Below are 15,441 nucleotides of genomic sequence, written 5' to 3'. Positions count from 1 at the left end.
CTGTGTCGTCAGAGTACAGATGAATTTACTCTGTCTTCTCATCACTGATATTGTTTATGTAGAGAGTGAATGACAGGTTCAAGAACACTAAGTAGAGGTTGTAAGGCTCTGATGTACTAAATATAATTATTTAGAAACAGAACTGAACCCAATGAAACACCAAAAGCAACAAACTGGTCTTAAGAGAATTCTAATACATCTGAAAAAACACACATTTTATACCCGTCAGTAGACAATTCTGAATACTTCCTAGCCCCGCCCTGTCCTGTTTTCTTCCTTCGTATTGGTTACACGTATACTAAGTTTTAATATGACACCTGGGGTTGCCCTTTGTCTGACCTTTTTCTTCTCGGCAACCTACATGGAAAACATGAACAAGTATAAGCACATTTCTATCACTCTTAACCACTGCTCTGCTATTCTGGACAGTTCATCAGACAGTTCATCAGGTCATTTCTACTCTTAGCAAGGTATTTGCTTAAAGCCAGCGAATATCAGCAACATTAAGTAAATGAGAGTTTTGCACAAGCCTTTATCTATGGGTGACATTAAGGTAAGCACAATTCCCTAGTAATATTGATAAATGCATACTATATTAGAAATGTACCCAACAGTGAACAAAAATGGACCAAGTATAGAACCTTGTGGGACTCCTTTAACCAAGTCCAATGGCTCCAAACGAACCCCATCTACTCTGACACCCGGACTTCTATCCTTAAGATAGTCATGAAACCATCAACAAGCATCCGGTCCAAGTCCTTTTGATGACAGTTTACTCAAAATATCACGTGGTCTACAGTGTTAAAGGCTTTGGACAAATCTACAAACATGGCGGGACACAGTACTTATTATTGTCTACGGCATTAGCAATATAATTTACAACAAGTACTGTGGCCGTAGTGGTACTGTGTTTTGGTCTGAAACCAGACTGAATGATGGAGAAAGTATTGTTAATCGCTAAAACTGTAGTTCCTTATTTACCAATGACACTAGAATCTTTTAGAGATGGACCAGTAATAATCTACTTCACTACCATCACCTCCCTTGTGAAGTGATAAAACAAAAGCTGTTTTCCAGGCTTTAGGAATCTTTCCTACAACTAGTGTTCGACTGAAGATGTGCGTCACTGTACCAACAATGAGAGGAGCGGCACACTTAAGTAAATATGCATCCAGATGGTCAGCGCCAACCAATTTCTTAGAATCTATTGCAGATTATGCAGAGAAGACCTCACTTTATGTGAATTAATGGAAATTAAAAACCAGGTTATTGTTTTCCTCTACCCCAGAGGGCTGAGGAAATATACCGGTCAGGATTATATTGGCATTTTATTTCTTTGAAACTGACGGTCCGAGCATCCAATATACTCTAATTTACTTTGGTAGGGTTGTTGAGGACAACATTTAAGTGAGTTAACGGTTTTCCAGAATTTAGAGGGATCACCAGCAGACTCCATTATAGCATTAAGAAAGTATCAATATTTTGCCTTTTTTATTCCTCCGGTCCACTTGTCTTTAGCCCATTTTAAAAAGTGTCTGACTGAACATTTTAAAGTGAATTGTATTTGCTTTTCTTAAATATGCCTTGTAAATATGCTTTTAGATGTTTTCTTATTCCTGTTTTTGTTGTTTGTTATTGTGATACAGGGCACCACTGGAAAGGAAACCTCAGTCTCAGCTGGTTTTCAGTCAGGTTTTCAGTCAGGTTTTGTTTACCTACAGTGGATATGAAAAGTCTACACACCCCTGTTAAAATGCCAGGTTCTTGTGATGTAAAAGAATGAGACAAAGATAAATCATGTCAGAACTTTTTCCACCTTTAATGTGACCTATAACGTGAACAATTCAATTATAAAACTAACTGAAATCTTTGAGGGGGAAAAATGAAAAATAATAATGCCTTGTTTACCGACTGAGGTACAGTATGAATCAATGATTTAAACTTCTTTGAGTTGCTCAGATTTCTGTAGTTTAAGATCGTTTGACCGTACATGGACAGGGATGGCTGAGGCAGACGGGTGTTCACTAATGAGTAGCGGTAGCATACAAGGGGTGGGATTAGTTGTGGTTTGCTTCAACCAATTCAGAAGGAAATAGAAAGACCATAACATTTTTACAATACCATTTATGAATTGTACATTTCTACTGTTTTCTACTGTTTTCTTGAATAAATTGATTAAACTGAACAGAAATGGACTACAACACTGCCATGAAACAGGTTAGCACTGAGATTGGCCAATCAGCTGCCTCACTCATCAGGTAAAATCTAGGTGGCCAATCAAATCAGAGAGTGAAGAGAAGTTGACCAGTGAAAGTGGTGTGGCTGGTACTGTCGTCAAAGACCCAGGTGTATGGATACAGCTGTATATAGACCTGATCTCCCACCTCCAGTGCCAGGGAGATGCTGTTGGAGCCCGTTATATAGCTTGGATTGCAATCTAAAGCATGGTTGAATATTGATAGCACTTGAACGCCGTTCTTCATCAGCCACAATCCCATGGTCCTAGTGGATACACTATGGCCAGAGTACATGAAGAAGTAGACTCCACTGACAGGAGTTGTGAAAATGCCTGAGGGAAATACAGGACAAAGGTCACATAGCGTCAAATTTAGATCTTTAAACAGATCTGTGTGTCACGGTTCAGTGTAAGCCGGACATGAGGCATAGAGTTAGGAAACATCCTTTTAATGTTTCTCTTCTGAAACAAAAGAACGGAATAACAACAAAAGCGGAGTACAATCGCAAACTGATGCGTCGCAAAACAGAAAGCCAACTCAAAAGAATTACCCACACACTGAAAGGCAAACCAAACTTAAATTGGGTCCCCAATTAAAGACAACAAGATGTAGCTGTCTCTAATTGGGGAGAACAGAAAACAGTACCGCAGAGATGCCTAGAGGCACCTGCGGTCAGGTCCTGACTGTGGCCCACAGGTGCATGGAGATGCCTAGAGACACCCAGCCAGGACCTAACACTGTGTGCTGTTAGTTGTGGAATAAATACTGAGTCTGTGCGTTGAGTTATTCAATCACTGAATGTTAGTGTCTGTGTGTTGAGTTATTCAATCACTGAATGTTAGTGTCTGTGTGTTGAGTTATTCAATCACTGAATGTTAGTGTCTGTGTGTTTATTTATTCAATCACTGAATGTTAGTGTCTGTGTGTTGAGTTATTCAATCACTGAATGTTAGTGTCTGTGTTTAGTGTCTGCATGTTGAGTTATTCAATCACTGAATGTTAGTGTCTGTGTTTAGTGTCTGTGTGTTGAGTATTCAATCACTGAATGTTAGTGTCTGTGTTTGATGTCTGTGTGTTGTGTTATTCAATCACTGAATGTTAGTGTCTGTGTGTTGATTTATTCAATCACTGACTGTTAGTGTCTGTGTGTTGAGTTATTCAATCACTTAATGTTAGTGTCTGTGTTTAGTGTCTGTGTGTTGAGTTATTCAATCACTGAATGTTAGTGTCTGTGTGTTGAGTTATTCAATCACTGAATGTTAGTGTCTGTGTGTTGAGTTATTCAATCACTGAATGTTAGTGTCTGTGTTTAGTGTCTGTGTGTTGAGTTATTCAATCACTGAATGTTAGTGTCTGTGTTTAGTGTCTGTGTTAAGTGTCTGTGTGTGTTCAGGGTTTTAGGATAATGGTAAAACCTGAGAGTTCAGCCCCCACCAGAAAATTGTTCGCTTGTCCCAACAAGAATAAAGACTTCTCCCATCTATAAAGAATACTTCAGCATAGGGCTGGGAGATAAAACTATATCAATATGTATAATTATTTAAAAAAATGACTATGGATATCATGATATTTATTGATATGAAATTTGAGAATATGAAAATGATTATGATAATGTTTTTTTGCCTTATGGCCAAGGCCTAATTTGGGATATTGACATTCAGGGTATTTTTTTGTTTTGACAAACAGGTGGATACCATGTTCATGTTTCTGCATGTAGTTCAAAGAAAGTTGAGGTGTATCACATCTTTATCTTAGCACAATTGCTGTTAGTCAACAAATAAGTACTAGCCAGCTCATCTCAAAAGCAGAGAAAATGTACATAACCAATACGAAGCTTTCTGATAAGAGTAACTAACAGATTCCATCAACTTCCTAATTTACAGAATATGGCTTATTTTCGGTTGTCTTTGCTCACTTTTTAAAATAAACTCAACCCATGTTTATCCAGAACAATATGTACTGAGTTATTTCCCTGCTTTTGATAATAGCTGGCTAGCACTTACTCATTGAAAAATTGTGCTAAGCTAATTATATGTTTCACCTCAACTTTTTTCAAACTGCATGCAGAGACATAAAAACGCTATCCATCAACTGTATTAAGTCTAAGTCAGAAAATATCCCAAATCTCAAAACCCTGAGGAATCCCTTTAAAGGTTGTCGTTACGGGAATACATACATTTGGGTTCATGTTAACAATAGGGTTAATGTTATTTTAGGCATTAGTGGTTAGTGTTCATTTATTGAGGTTGGGTTAAGGTGTGGAATTATGGTCATGAAAAGCAAGGAAAGTAGTGATAAATGTATGGTAGTGAGGTAACATCTGATTCCCAGTATAGGCCCCATACATCCTGTGTAGAATTAGGAGCTCCAAGAATGTGTGTGTGTGTGTGTGTTTGACTGTCGTTAGAGTCATGCATAGACCCATAAACACAACATGGGTAAAATGTAGTATATACCTTTCTGATTGGAGGATGTGTGGACTGTTTTGGGTTCAACCACTGGTTTGTTAAATGACCATTGTCAATACTGCCTCATCTGTATACAGATGCTAACTTATTGAACACTCGTAAAGAGTAAAGAGTATCTCCCCTGACTTTCCGATTTCCGAAAGGTTAAGGTTTGGAGTGGTGTACTTGTGGTTAGGGTTTGGTTAAGTTTAGGGATTAGGGTGCTGTGTCTGCGGTTAGGGTTAGGTTATTCAAGGTTATGTTAAGGTTGGGGTTGGAGGTACTGTACCAGTGGTTAGGGTAAGATTAAGGTTAGGGTTATGGTGAGGTACCTATTGTTAGGGTAAGATTAAGGTTAGGGTTATGGTGAGGTACCTATTGTTAGGGTAAGATTAAGGTTAGGGTTGGGGTGAAGTACCTGTGGTTAGGTTAAATAAAGGTCAGACGAATCTATTATACACTGGCACACGCAAAAAAACTTTTTTAAAATAAATGGTACAACTATATACAATATTTTAGTAACTAAAAATAGATAAAAGATCAGGGAAAGGAGGGAGCACGCTCCCCAAAAAGGAGATAAATAAAGAACAATAAAGAAAGAAAAATACAGATAAAAAAGAGTGCCTTGCAGTGAAATGAAGGTTGGGGTTTGATATTGGACATAAGAATCAAGGTTTCAGGTTAAAAACCGAGGTCCAGGTTAGGGTTTTCTGTAAGGCTAAAGGCCAGGAGTTCCGAAATTAAACTTAGGGACTGGGGACATGGGGTTAAAGATGAGGGACTAGGGGTTAGGATAGGAAATAGGGGTTCAGGTTAGGGTATGGTCTAATGGTTAAGGTTAGGATTGGGGGCTGGGGGTTAGGGTTAGGATTTAGGAACTGGGGGTTAGGATTAGGTATGGCGGTCTAGGGGATAGGATTAGGTATGGCGGTCTAGGGGATAGGATTAGGTATGGGGGTCTAGGGGTTAGGATTAGGTATGGGGGTCTAGGGGTTAGGATTAGGGATTAGGGTAAACTCGTAAAACCAGTTAGGGTTGGGGTTAGGTACCTGTGGTTAAGGTTAGGTTAAGGTTAGTGTTGGGGTGGGGTACCAGTGGTTAGGGTTAGGTAAAGGTTAGTGTTGGGGTGGGGTACCAGTGGTTAGGGTTAGGTAAAGGTTAGTGTTGGGGTGGGGTACCAGTGGTTAGGGTTAGGTAAAGGTTAGTGTTGGGGTGGGGTACCAGTTGTTAGGGTTAGGTTAAGGTTAGTGTTGGGGTGGGGTACCAGTGGTTAGGGTTAGGTTAAGGTGTAGGGTTGGGGGTGCTTTACCTGTGCCTGAGTTGTAGGCTCCTCCACTGTTAATGAAGACATTCTCGTAGACCATGGTGACAGAATAACTGAATGGACCATAGTTTCTCCGGTTTCCCATTGAAGCAGCAAACACCACCTGACTCACTTCACAGTAAAGGACAGAATATTAACTTAAACAGTTGTGCTCATAAGTTTGCATAGCCTGGCAGAAATTAGGACATTTTGGCATTGATTTTGAAAATATGACTGATCATGCAAAACTGATTATTTGACTGATTATTTAAGGATAGTGATCATATGAAGCCATTTGTTATCACATTGTTGTTTGGCTCCTTTTTAAATTATAATGATAACAGAAATCAGCCAAATGGCCCTGATCAAAAGTTAACATACCCTTGAATGTTTCAATTGCAATTAGTGTCTGTGTATAAATAGGTAATGAGATTGTTAGCTCTCATGTGGATGCACTGAGCAGGCTAGATACTGAGCCATGGGGAGAAGAGAAGAACTATCAAAAGACCTGCGAAACTAGGTAATGGAATGTTATAAAGATGGAAAAGGATATAAAAAGATATCCAAAGCCTTGCAAATGCCAGTCAGTACTGTTCAATCACTTATTAAGAAGTGGAAAATTCTGGGATCTCTGATACCAAGCGAAGGTCAGGTAGACCAAGATAGATTACAGCCAAAACTTGGCCATCACAGTCTCTTGACCTTAATATCATCAAGACACTCTGGGGAGATGTCAAACAATGCGGTTCATGCAAGACGACCAAAGTCTTTGCACGACCTGGAAGCATTTTGTTAAGACGAATGAGCAGCTATACCAACAGCAAGACTTCAGGGCCTCAGTTCATTTTTTTTCTTTGTTGCCATGTTTTTTTTATGATTGTGCCATTCTGTTATAATTTACAGCTGAAAAGGAATCCCTTAAGAAATAAAAGACATGTTCTGCCTGCTCACTCATGTTTTCTTTACAAATGGTACATACATTACAAATTCTCCAAGGGTATGCAAACTTTTGAGCAAATTTTATTCCATAAAATAAATCAGCAGTTTCCAGCTACAATGATCATTTCAAATATTATGAATGCATACACTGTATTTCTGATCCATTATATGTTATTTGAATGGGAAAAAAATTATGAACCCACTTCCATCACTTGGCAAACAGCACTGTCAATCAAATGAGGTCACATTAGCTTTCAATTATCTGCGTTTGTAAAACACAGACCCTCCAAAAATGTGGGTTTTAAAGATATGGAATATGTTTTAATTTAACTAACAAACATGGTGAACTCAGTACTTATGTAGCAAAACATCTTTACTTATTTATAAATCACTGTTTACAGTAATGAAATCTGAACAATACTGGTGTGAGTGATAGTACATTAGGAACAGGCTTTATTCATAACATCATTCTAGATTCTGTGTCAATGATTCAAGTTCAATTAATTCATGTTCAATTAATTGTTACATGTGACACAAATGACTTTGTAACGGAAATTTAAATAAATAATTCAGTGAATACTGTTTTAAAATGGACACTATCAATGTCACCTGTCAGTTCAAGCTGAACATTGTTGTCATTTATCAAACACCTGGTTCTCTTGCATGCTTCCTCAATGAGTTTGACATGAACTTGATACAAAATATTAAATCTGTGTCTCATCATGATTTCTTTTCATAAAGTTTAAGAAAACAAGAAAACCAATGCATGTCAATTACAAGAAGTCTCATCAAGAGACATTTACAGCAATAAGTGCACAGTTACATTCTGTTTCATACTGTTTTATACTGGCCCCTCCAACTGTCCCTGCCAAGGAAATGTGTTGAAACCCCAGAATTTCTTTCTTCAGTAGCCTGTGTTTCATACATAAAGTAGATGGAGGAGAATGTTTGACTTTTACTCACCTGCAATCCTGTTCCCCAGATCTGCTACTTTGGTCTCGCTTACCATTAATTCAGCTGTCAGATTCTTCACCTGGGTTTTTAACTCTGTGGAGGGTGAAGGGGGAGCACAGGGAATACAGTTCACCAGGATGTAAATTAAGATGTTCGGTGCAACTAAGACTTCATAGAGCTGGCTATACGGCTTAACTCAATAACTGGGCAAGAAGGGCCTGGTCAGGGAGGTGACCAGGAAACCAGTGGCTATTCTAAAAGCCATTCATGTGAAACACCTAGATTGTACACACAAGATTATAATAGTATTTAAAGATATGAAATTAATTTAGATTTAACTAACAAACATGGTGAACTCAGTACTTATGTAGCAAAACATCTTTACTATTTATAAATCACTGTTTATAGTAATGAAATCTGAACAATACTGTAGTGAGTGATAGTACATTAGGAACAGGCTTTATTCATAACATCATTCTAGATTCTGTGTCAATGAATAAAAATTATTAAATAATTCAAGTTCAATTAATTGTTACATGTGACACAAATGACTTTGTAACGGTAATTCAATTTAAATAAATAATTCAGTGAATACTGTTTTAAAATGGACACTATCAATGTCACCTGTCAGTTCAAGCTGAACATTGTTGTCATTTATCAAACACCTGGTTTTCTTGCATGCTTCCTCAATGAGTTTGACATGAACTTGATAAAAAATATTAAATCTGTGTCTCATCATGATTTCTTTTCATAAAGTTTAAGAAAACAAGAAAAACAATGCATGTCATTTACAAGAAGTCTCATCAAGAGACATTTACAGCAATAAGTGCAGTTTCATACCATTTCATACAGTTACATTCTGTTTCATACTGTTTTATACTGGCCCCCTCCAACTGTCCCTTCCAAGGAAATGTGTTGAAACCCCAGAATTTCTTTCTTCAGTAGATGGAGGAGAATGTTTGACTTTACTCACCTGCTGTTCTGTTCTCCAGATCTGCCACTTTGGTCTTGCTTACCATTAATTCAGCTGTCAGATTCTTCACCTGGGTTTTTAACTCTGTGGAGGGTGAAGGGGGAGCACAGGGAATACAGTTCACCAGGATGTAAATTAAGATGTTCGGTGCCACTAAGACTTCATAGAGCTGGCTATACGGCTTTACTCAGTAACTGGGCAAGAAGGGCCTGGTCAGGGAGGTGACCAGGAAACCAGTGGCTATTCTAAAAGCCATTCATGTGAAACACCTAGATTGTACACACAAGATTATAATAGTATTTAAAGATATGAAATTAATTTTGATTTAACTAACAAACATGGTGAACTCAGTACTTATGTAGCAAAACATCTTTACTATTTATAAATCACTGTTTATAGTAATGAAATCTGAACAATACTGTAGTGAGTGATAGTACATTAGGAACAGGCTTTATTCATAACATCATTCTAGATTCTGTGTCAATGAATAAAAATTATTAAATAATTCAAGTTCAATTAATTGTTACATGTGACACAAATGACTTTGTAACGGTAATTCAATTTAAATAAATAATTCAGTGAATACTGTTTTAAAATGGACACTATCAATGTCACCTGTCAGTTCAAGCTGAACATTGTTGTCATTTATCAAACACCTGGTTTTCTTGCATGCTTCCTCAATGAGTTTGACATGAACTTGATAAAAAATATTAAATCTGTGTCTCATCATGATTTCTTTTCATAAAGTTTAAGAAAACAAGAAAAACAATGCATGTCATTTACAAGAAGTCTCATCAAGAGACATTTACAGCAATAAGTGCAGTTTCATACCATTTCATACAGTTACATTCTGTTTCATACTGTTTTATACTGGCCCCTCCAACTGTCCCTTCCAAGGAAATGTGTTGAAACCCCAGAATTTCTTTCTTCAGTAGATGGAGGAGAATGTTTGACTTTACTCACCTGCTGTTCTTTTCTCCAGATCTGCCACTTTGGTCTTGCTTACCATTAATTCAGCTGTCAGATTCTTCACCTGGGTTTTTAACTCTGTGGAGGGTGAAGGGGGAGCACAGGGAATACAGTTCACCAGGATGTAAATTAAGATGTTCGGTGCCACTAAGACTTCATAGAGCTGGCTATACGGCTTAACTCAGTAACTGGGCAAGAAGGGCCTGGTCAGGGAGGTGACCAGGAAACCAGTGGCTATTCTAAAAGCCATTCATGTGAAACACCTAGATTGTTCACACAAGATTATAATAGTATCTTTCAATTAATTTGCATGTTCTGAACTAACTGTGCAACTAAAAGACCATTAGTTGAACCACAGCTCAATAAGGTGTATCGTTTTAAAGGGGTGAATCCTCATGTTTTATATTTGTTATTACTTTTAAGAACAATTTGCTGAATTTTTTGTGTTGATCGGTATCAAAAGCTCTTAAATAAAACTATCGAAGGGGGTGAATATTTTTGATAGATGTGGCATCTGGAGGCCCCATTTGGGAGAGTCGGCATGTGTTTACATACTGAATGATTTCAAGTTTTGTAGATCTACGCATTGCTCGCTTGTTATGTACTGTAGAAAGCCTTCTTGAAATTATTACCATTACAGCCCCGGAAAAACCACTGCACATTTTTCTTTTCTTTCCAAAAAAGTCGAAAAGGAAGGTTTTGAGTAAGGAACAGAAGGATTAAAATTTAGTGACCCCTGCAAATGGAACGCTTCTGTTCCTCACTCAAAACCTTCCTTTTCGACTTTTTTGGAAAGGAAAGAAAAAGGTGCAGTGGTCTCTTAATTTCTCTGGAGCTGTACACTTGACTTCAGTGACAACGGCTTCCAGACTAATTTGAGCTGTCGTTAAAAAAAATGTCAATAAAAAGGGAAAACTGTCTCATCTCACCTGTATTGCTGATCACTTGAGCTTCTTGTGTCTGAACATCTTTGTGATGAGACACAGGGGAGGAAGAACAGGGGAGAAATAGGGGAGACACAGGGGAGGAGGAACAGGGGAGAAATAGGGGAGACACAGGGGAGGAGGAACAGGGGAAAAATAGGGGAGACACAGGGGAGGAGGAACAGGGGAGAAATAGGGGAGACACAGGGGAGGAGGAACAGGGGAGAGATCGGGGAGACACAGGGGAGAAGGAACAGGGGAGAAATAGGGGAGACACAGGGGAGGAGGAACAGGGGAGAAATAGGGGAGACACAGGGGAGGAGGAACAGGGGAGAAATAGAGGAAACACAGGCGAAGAGGAACAGGTGAATGCAATAGAAATGGCTCAAGCTAAATGGATAGTTGGTATAAAAATCCTAATTGGGTGAAGGCCTACATGTGTCTGAAGGCCTATAGTGTGGTTAACCACAGTAAGCTATTGTTTTTCTAGCTTATAAATGATGTCTAGTTTGCTCTAGTTAACAACAAAACCAGTTCACATTCAAACCAAGTCTCCCCTTATACAACATGTTGGTTGAGCTTACAAAAGCTGTAACAACAACATTTTTGGATATTTAAGAAGTGTTGTAGATGGCAAATATTTCCCTACACTAGTGCTCGATTTCTCACATAAGCAAGTCTACATACCCCCGGATGCTAATGCTAAACTAGCAATGAAAGAACTGCAGGCTGCCATCAGCAAACAGCAGACGGAACACCTGGATGGTGGTTTTGTGATTGCAGGGGATTTCATGTGTACACAAACATTCCTGAGGCTTACAAAGCAATTCCCTTCCCCACATGGGACAGTCTGATCATCTTTCACTGTTCCTAATTCCCAAGTATTTACTCCTCATTAAACGTGTGAAACCATCAGTGAGGACAGTCAAAGTGGGGCCAGAGGGGTCAGACTCACTTCTACAACAACGACTCCCATACGGACACTGAAACATATGTTTCCTCTGTTCTGCAGATATGTATACACCTTTTAACTGAAATGGATGAAAATACATGAAGATCACTGGATTGTTGGCTAATAAGAATAATGCTTGGGAGCTGCAATTAAATGAGATTTCTTTATGAGAGCATAGTAGAAACAGATAAACATTTCATTTCCAACAATATTAGAATCAAGTTGTTATTGTTACCCAAAAATAAAAAAATTAAAAATAATAATTGTACTTGTTGAACTTACATTGGACAAACAGGAATATGCTTCCAGCCAGCATAAGAACATACAGCAGCCCCAGACACACTGCAATGATTAGGAAGGTCCTCCTCCATGGGCTGTCCGAACCTGATCAGACAAATAGTGAAGAAAATCTAAAACATTATGATTTGTCCTTAATCTGTGATCAAACAATGCTTACCATTATTGTGCAAATTATGAGACTGATAAATATTAATGCTGGCTGTAAAATGTTATATACACACAGTCATGATCATGCATACTGTACTCACAGTGCCAAATGGCGGAATAAGGAAACACCAAGTTAACACAGCATAGATAATGGGTTAAATATATATTTATGAATTGTGTGAATGAAATGTACTTTCTGGATTTACTTAAATATTTCATTACCCTACTTCATTTATACGTGTTAAAAGAGGATGACATTTATTATGCTTCTGAATCTGAATGTTTATGTAAGTATAACCAACCATTTAAAAATATTATGCTAGAATTACACGCAATGCCTGTCATTTATCTAATGGAATATTTGAATGAAATATAAATGCAATTTAATTGGGCCTTGTGAGGTTCTCGCTTCGTTCTGGATCCAGCTCCTCCCCGTCACGCCGCTCACCTGCCACCGTTACGCTCTCACTTCCCGATACGCATGAACGCACCCACCAATCCAGATCCCAATCCCCAGAATACTGAACACCTGTGCCCTGTTGGCCTCTCTATTTGATGCTTGAGGAGTGCTTGATGCCATCTGTCAAGCATGGTGGAGGCAATGTGATGGTCTGGGTGTGCTTTGGTGATAGTAAAGTGGTATATTTGTACAGGCTAAAGAGAATCTTGAAGAAGGATGGCTATCACTCCATTTTGCAATGCCATGCCATACCCAGTGGGAGGAGCTTGAATAGAGCCAGGTTCCTCGTACTACAGGACAATGACCCAAAGCACACCTCCAAACTATGCAAGAACTATTTAGGGAAGAATCAGTTGGCTGGTGTTCTGTCTATAATGGAGTGACCAGCAACCCTGTTGAGCTGTTGTGGGAGTAGCTTGACTGTAAGCCAATCCAACTTGTGGGGGTTGCTTCAGGAAGCATGGGGGGGGGTATCTTCAAATGAACTCAAGAAATTGACAACTAGAATGTCAAAGATCTGCAAGGCAAAAATTGTTGCAAATGTAGGACTCTTTGAGGAAAATAATGTTTCAAGGACACTATTATAATTTTGATTAAAAACTATTATACCAAATTCCTGGGTATCCACATCTCCCAGGACCTCTCCTGGACCCTCAACACTTCAACTCTGGTCAAAAAGGTACAGCAGCACCTGTACTTATTGAGGAGGCTAAAAAAGGGCTGTCTGAACTTCTACCACTGCACAATCGAGAGCATTCTGATGAAATGTGTCACAGTGTGGTTTGGGGGATGTTTCGTGGCCAACCGGAAGGCCCCTGGGTATTGAAAACTGCCCAGCACATCACTGGTGCCCAGCTTCCAACCATCGCAGACCTCCAGCACAAGTGGTGTCTGCGTAGGGTGTGTGGTATCATCAGAGACCCTTCACATCCATGCCACAAACTGTTTGCCCTCCTACCATCAGGCAGGTGGTACAAGTCTCTTCATTCCCACACCAGCAGGCTCAGGAACTGTTTCTTCCCTACTGCTGTAACCCTGCTGAAATCTGTGACCCATCCCATCATTAACCATACCCACCTGCCCACCACTTAGGACTGCCTCTCAGGGACCTTGTTGCACTAATACCATGTACTACTGGACTCTGACACTGCCTTGCAAAGTCTAAAAAAGTATTCACTTGTTACATGTATGTGTCTACCTGGAGAACCTCACTGCTGTCATACCTACATTTCAGTTGCACATGCTCACCTCCAATTTGCCTCATTGCACTGTCAGCACTGCCATTTGTACTTGTATGTGCCTCATTGCACAACAATTCATTTTCCACTTGTACATACATTATACTTAATACTTGTATATTTTCTGCCCTCCCCTATTTGTACTTCTGGTTAGATGCTGTAGTCGTACTGTTCAATGACAATAGTCATTGAATCTAATCTAATCTTGTTTCAAATGGTGTCAATGACTGTTATTCATTTTTCTATATTTCCTATTCAAACTCATTTCATGCATGTTTTCATTAAAAACAAGGACATTTTTAACTCATCCCAAACATTTGAATGGCTGTGTATGTGTATGTATGTGTGTATATATAAAACACTCTCTAAAGTCTACAAGGATTTGCCAGTAACTATGACTATTCAAGCCCTGACACCACCTAGTTACGAATCTTGAAAACTGTTGCACTTAAATTAGTTATCTGTGACATTTTTCATCGGTAAAAGCTCCACAATTCACCTGAAAAACAAGGTACTCTGGGTAAAAATAATATATGATTCATGACTAGACTAGTGTTATAATTTAACATGTTTCTGTGTTTATACACATCCACATTCATAAAAACAAATGTGTGAGTATGTATGTGTGTGTGTGTGTGTGTGTTTGTGTGTGTTTGTGCCTTACCTGAAATAACAGGTTGTGTTGTGCTCTTTGGGATCACTGCATCCTGAGGATTATTTCCCAAATCAGCTTTCTGGTTCTTAAATTCTATAACATCTTTATTGGCATAAAGAATGTCCTCATTTGTCTCCATAGTCATCCACTGTCTCTGTGTGAGTAAAATCTCTGACGATATTTGTGACGATGGACAGGGAACTATCATAGAGTGTGAGGAAGATACAAACAACAAAGGAAAATGGAAAACAAAATGTTTTTAAATATTATTTCTAACAGCCCCACCTCCTCTTTTAACTTTCTGCTGATGAACATATTTTTTTTACTTACCATTCAAGTGTGTTATAATGTTTCACAACTTTTAATACAAAAAACACAACACATCATCACAATACACATCAGCGTGTCATCTACACTCACCTAAAGGATTATTAGGAACACCTGTTCAATTTCTCATTAATGCAATTTTCTAATCAACCAATCACATGGCAGTTGCTTCAATGCATTTAGGGGTGTGGTCCTGGTCAAGACAATCTCCTGAACTCCAAACTGAATGTCAGAATGGGAAAGAAAGGTGATTTAGGCAATTTTGAGTGTGGCATGGTTGTTGGTGCCAGACGGGCCGGTCTGAATATTTCACAATCTGCTCAGTTACTGGGATTTTCATGCACAACCATTTCTAGGGTTTACAAAAAATGGTGTGAAAAGGGATAAGCATCCAGTATGCGGCAGTCCTGTGGGCAAAAATGCCTTGTTGATGCTAGAGGTCAGAGGAGAATGGGCCGACTGATTCAAGCTGATAGAAGAGCAACTTTGACTGAAATAACCACTCGTTACAACCGAGGTATGCAGCAAAACATTTGTGAAGCCACAACACACACAACCTTGAGGCGGATGGGCTACAACAGCAGAAGACCCCACCGGGTACCACTCATCTCCACTAC

At 38.9% G+C, this 15,441-nt stretch overlaps 1 protein-coding gene across 1 annotated transcript; it reads right to left on the bottom strand.

Annotated features, from left to right (window-relative positions):
• Nucleotides 1-1,877: 1,877 nt before the first annotated feature.
• On the bottom strand, nucleotides 1,878-14,861 carry LOC105006034. The gene is made up of 9 exons (XM_034294386.1): nucleotides 14,828-14,861; nucleotides 14,507-14,698; nucleotides 11,980-12,081; nucleotides 10,752-10,790; nucleotides 9,817-9,900; nucleotides 8,854-8,937; nucleotides 7,890-7,973; nucleotides 5,994-6,119; nucleotides 1,878-2,569 (listed from the first exon to the last, which is right to left on the bottom strand). Exons 2-9 carry the CDS (start codon nucleotides 14,640-14,642, stop codon nucleotides 2,283-2,285), a joined length of 942 nt encoding a protein of 313 aa, XP_034150277.1. The 5' UTR covers nucleotides 14,643-14,698; nucleotides 14,828-14,861; the 3' UTR covers nucleotides 1,878-2,282.
• Between the last annotated feature and the right edge of the window lie 580 nt (nucleotides 14,862-15,441).

The sequence above is a fragment of the Esox lucius genome, chromosome 1 (genome assembly GCF_011004845.1).
Source record: "Esox lucius isolate fEsoLuc1 chromosome 1, fEsoLuc1.pri, whole genome shotgun sequence".
Lineage (NCBI taxonomy): Eukaryota > Metazoa > Chordata > Actinopteri > Esociformes > Esocidae > Esox > Esox lucius.
The sequence above is the reverse complement of the archived record's forward strand: the minus strand, read 5'-3'. Positions and strand labels throughout refer to the sequence as shown.

What these genes read in the sequence shown, in the direction of transcription:
- LOC105006034 (XM_034294386.1), bottom strand. Translation starts at nt 14,642, where the DNA reads ATGACTATGGAGACAAATGAGGACATTCTTTATGCCAATAAAGATGTT. An exon ending in CATATTCCTGTTTGTCCAAT is followed by an intron (nt 10,791 to 11,979) that starts GTAAGTTCAACA and finishes CTCATCACAAAG; the next exon opens with ATGTTCAGACACAAGAAGCT. An exon ending in TCAAGTGATCAGCAATACAG is followed by an intron (nt 9,901 to 10,751) that starts GTGAGATGAGAC and finishes CACCCTCCACAG; the next exon opens with AGTTAAAAACCCAGGTGAAG.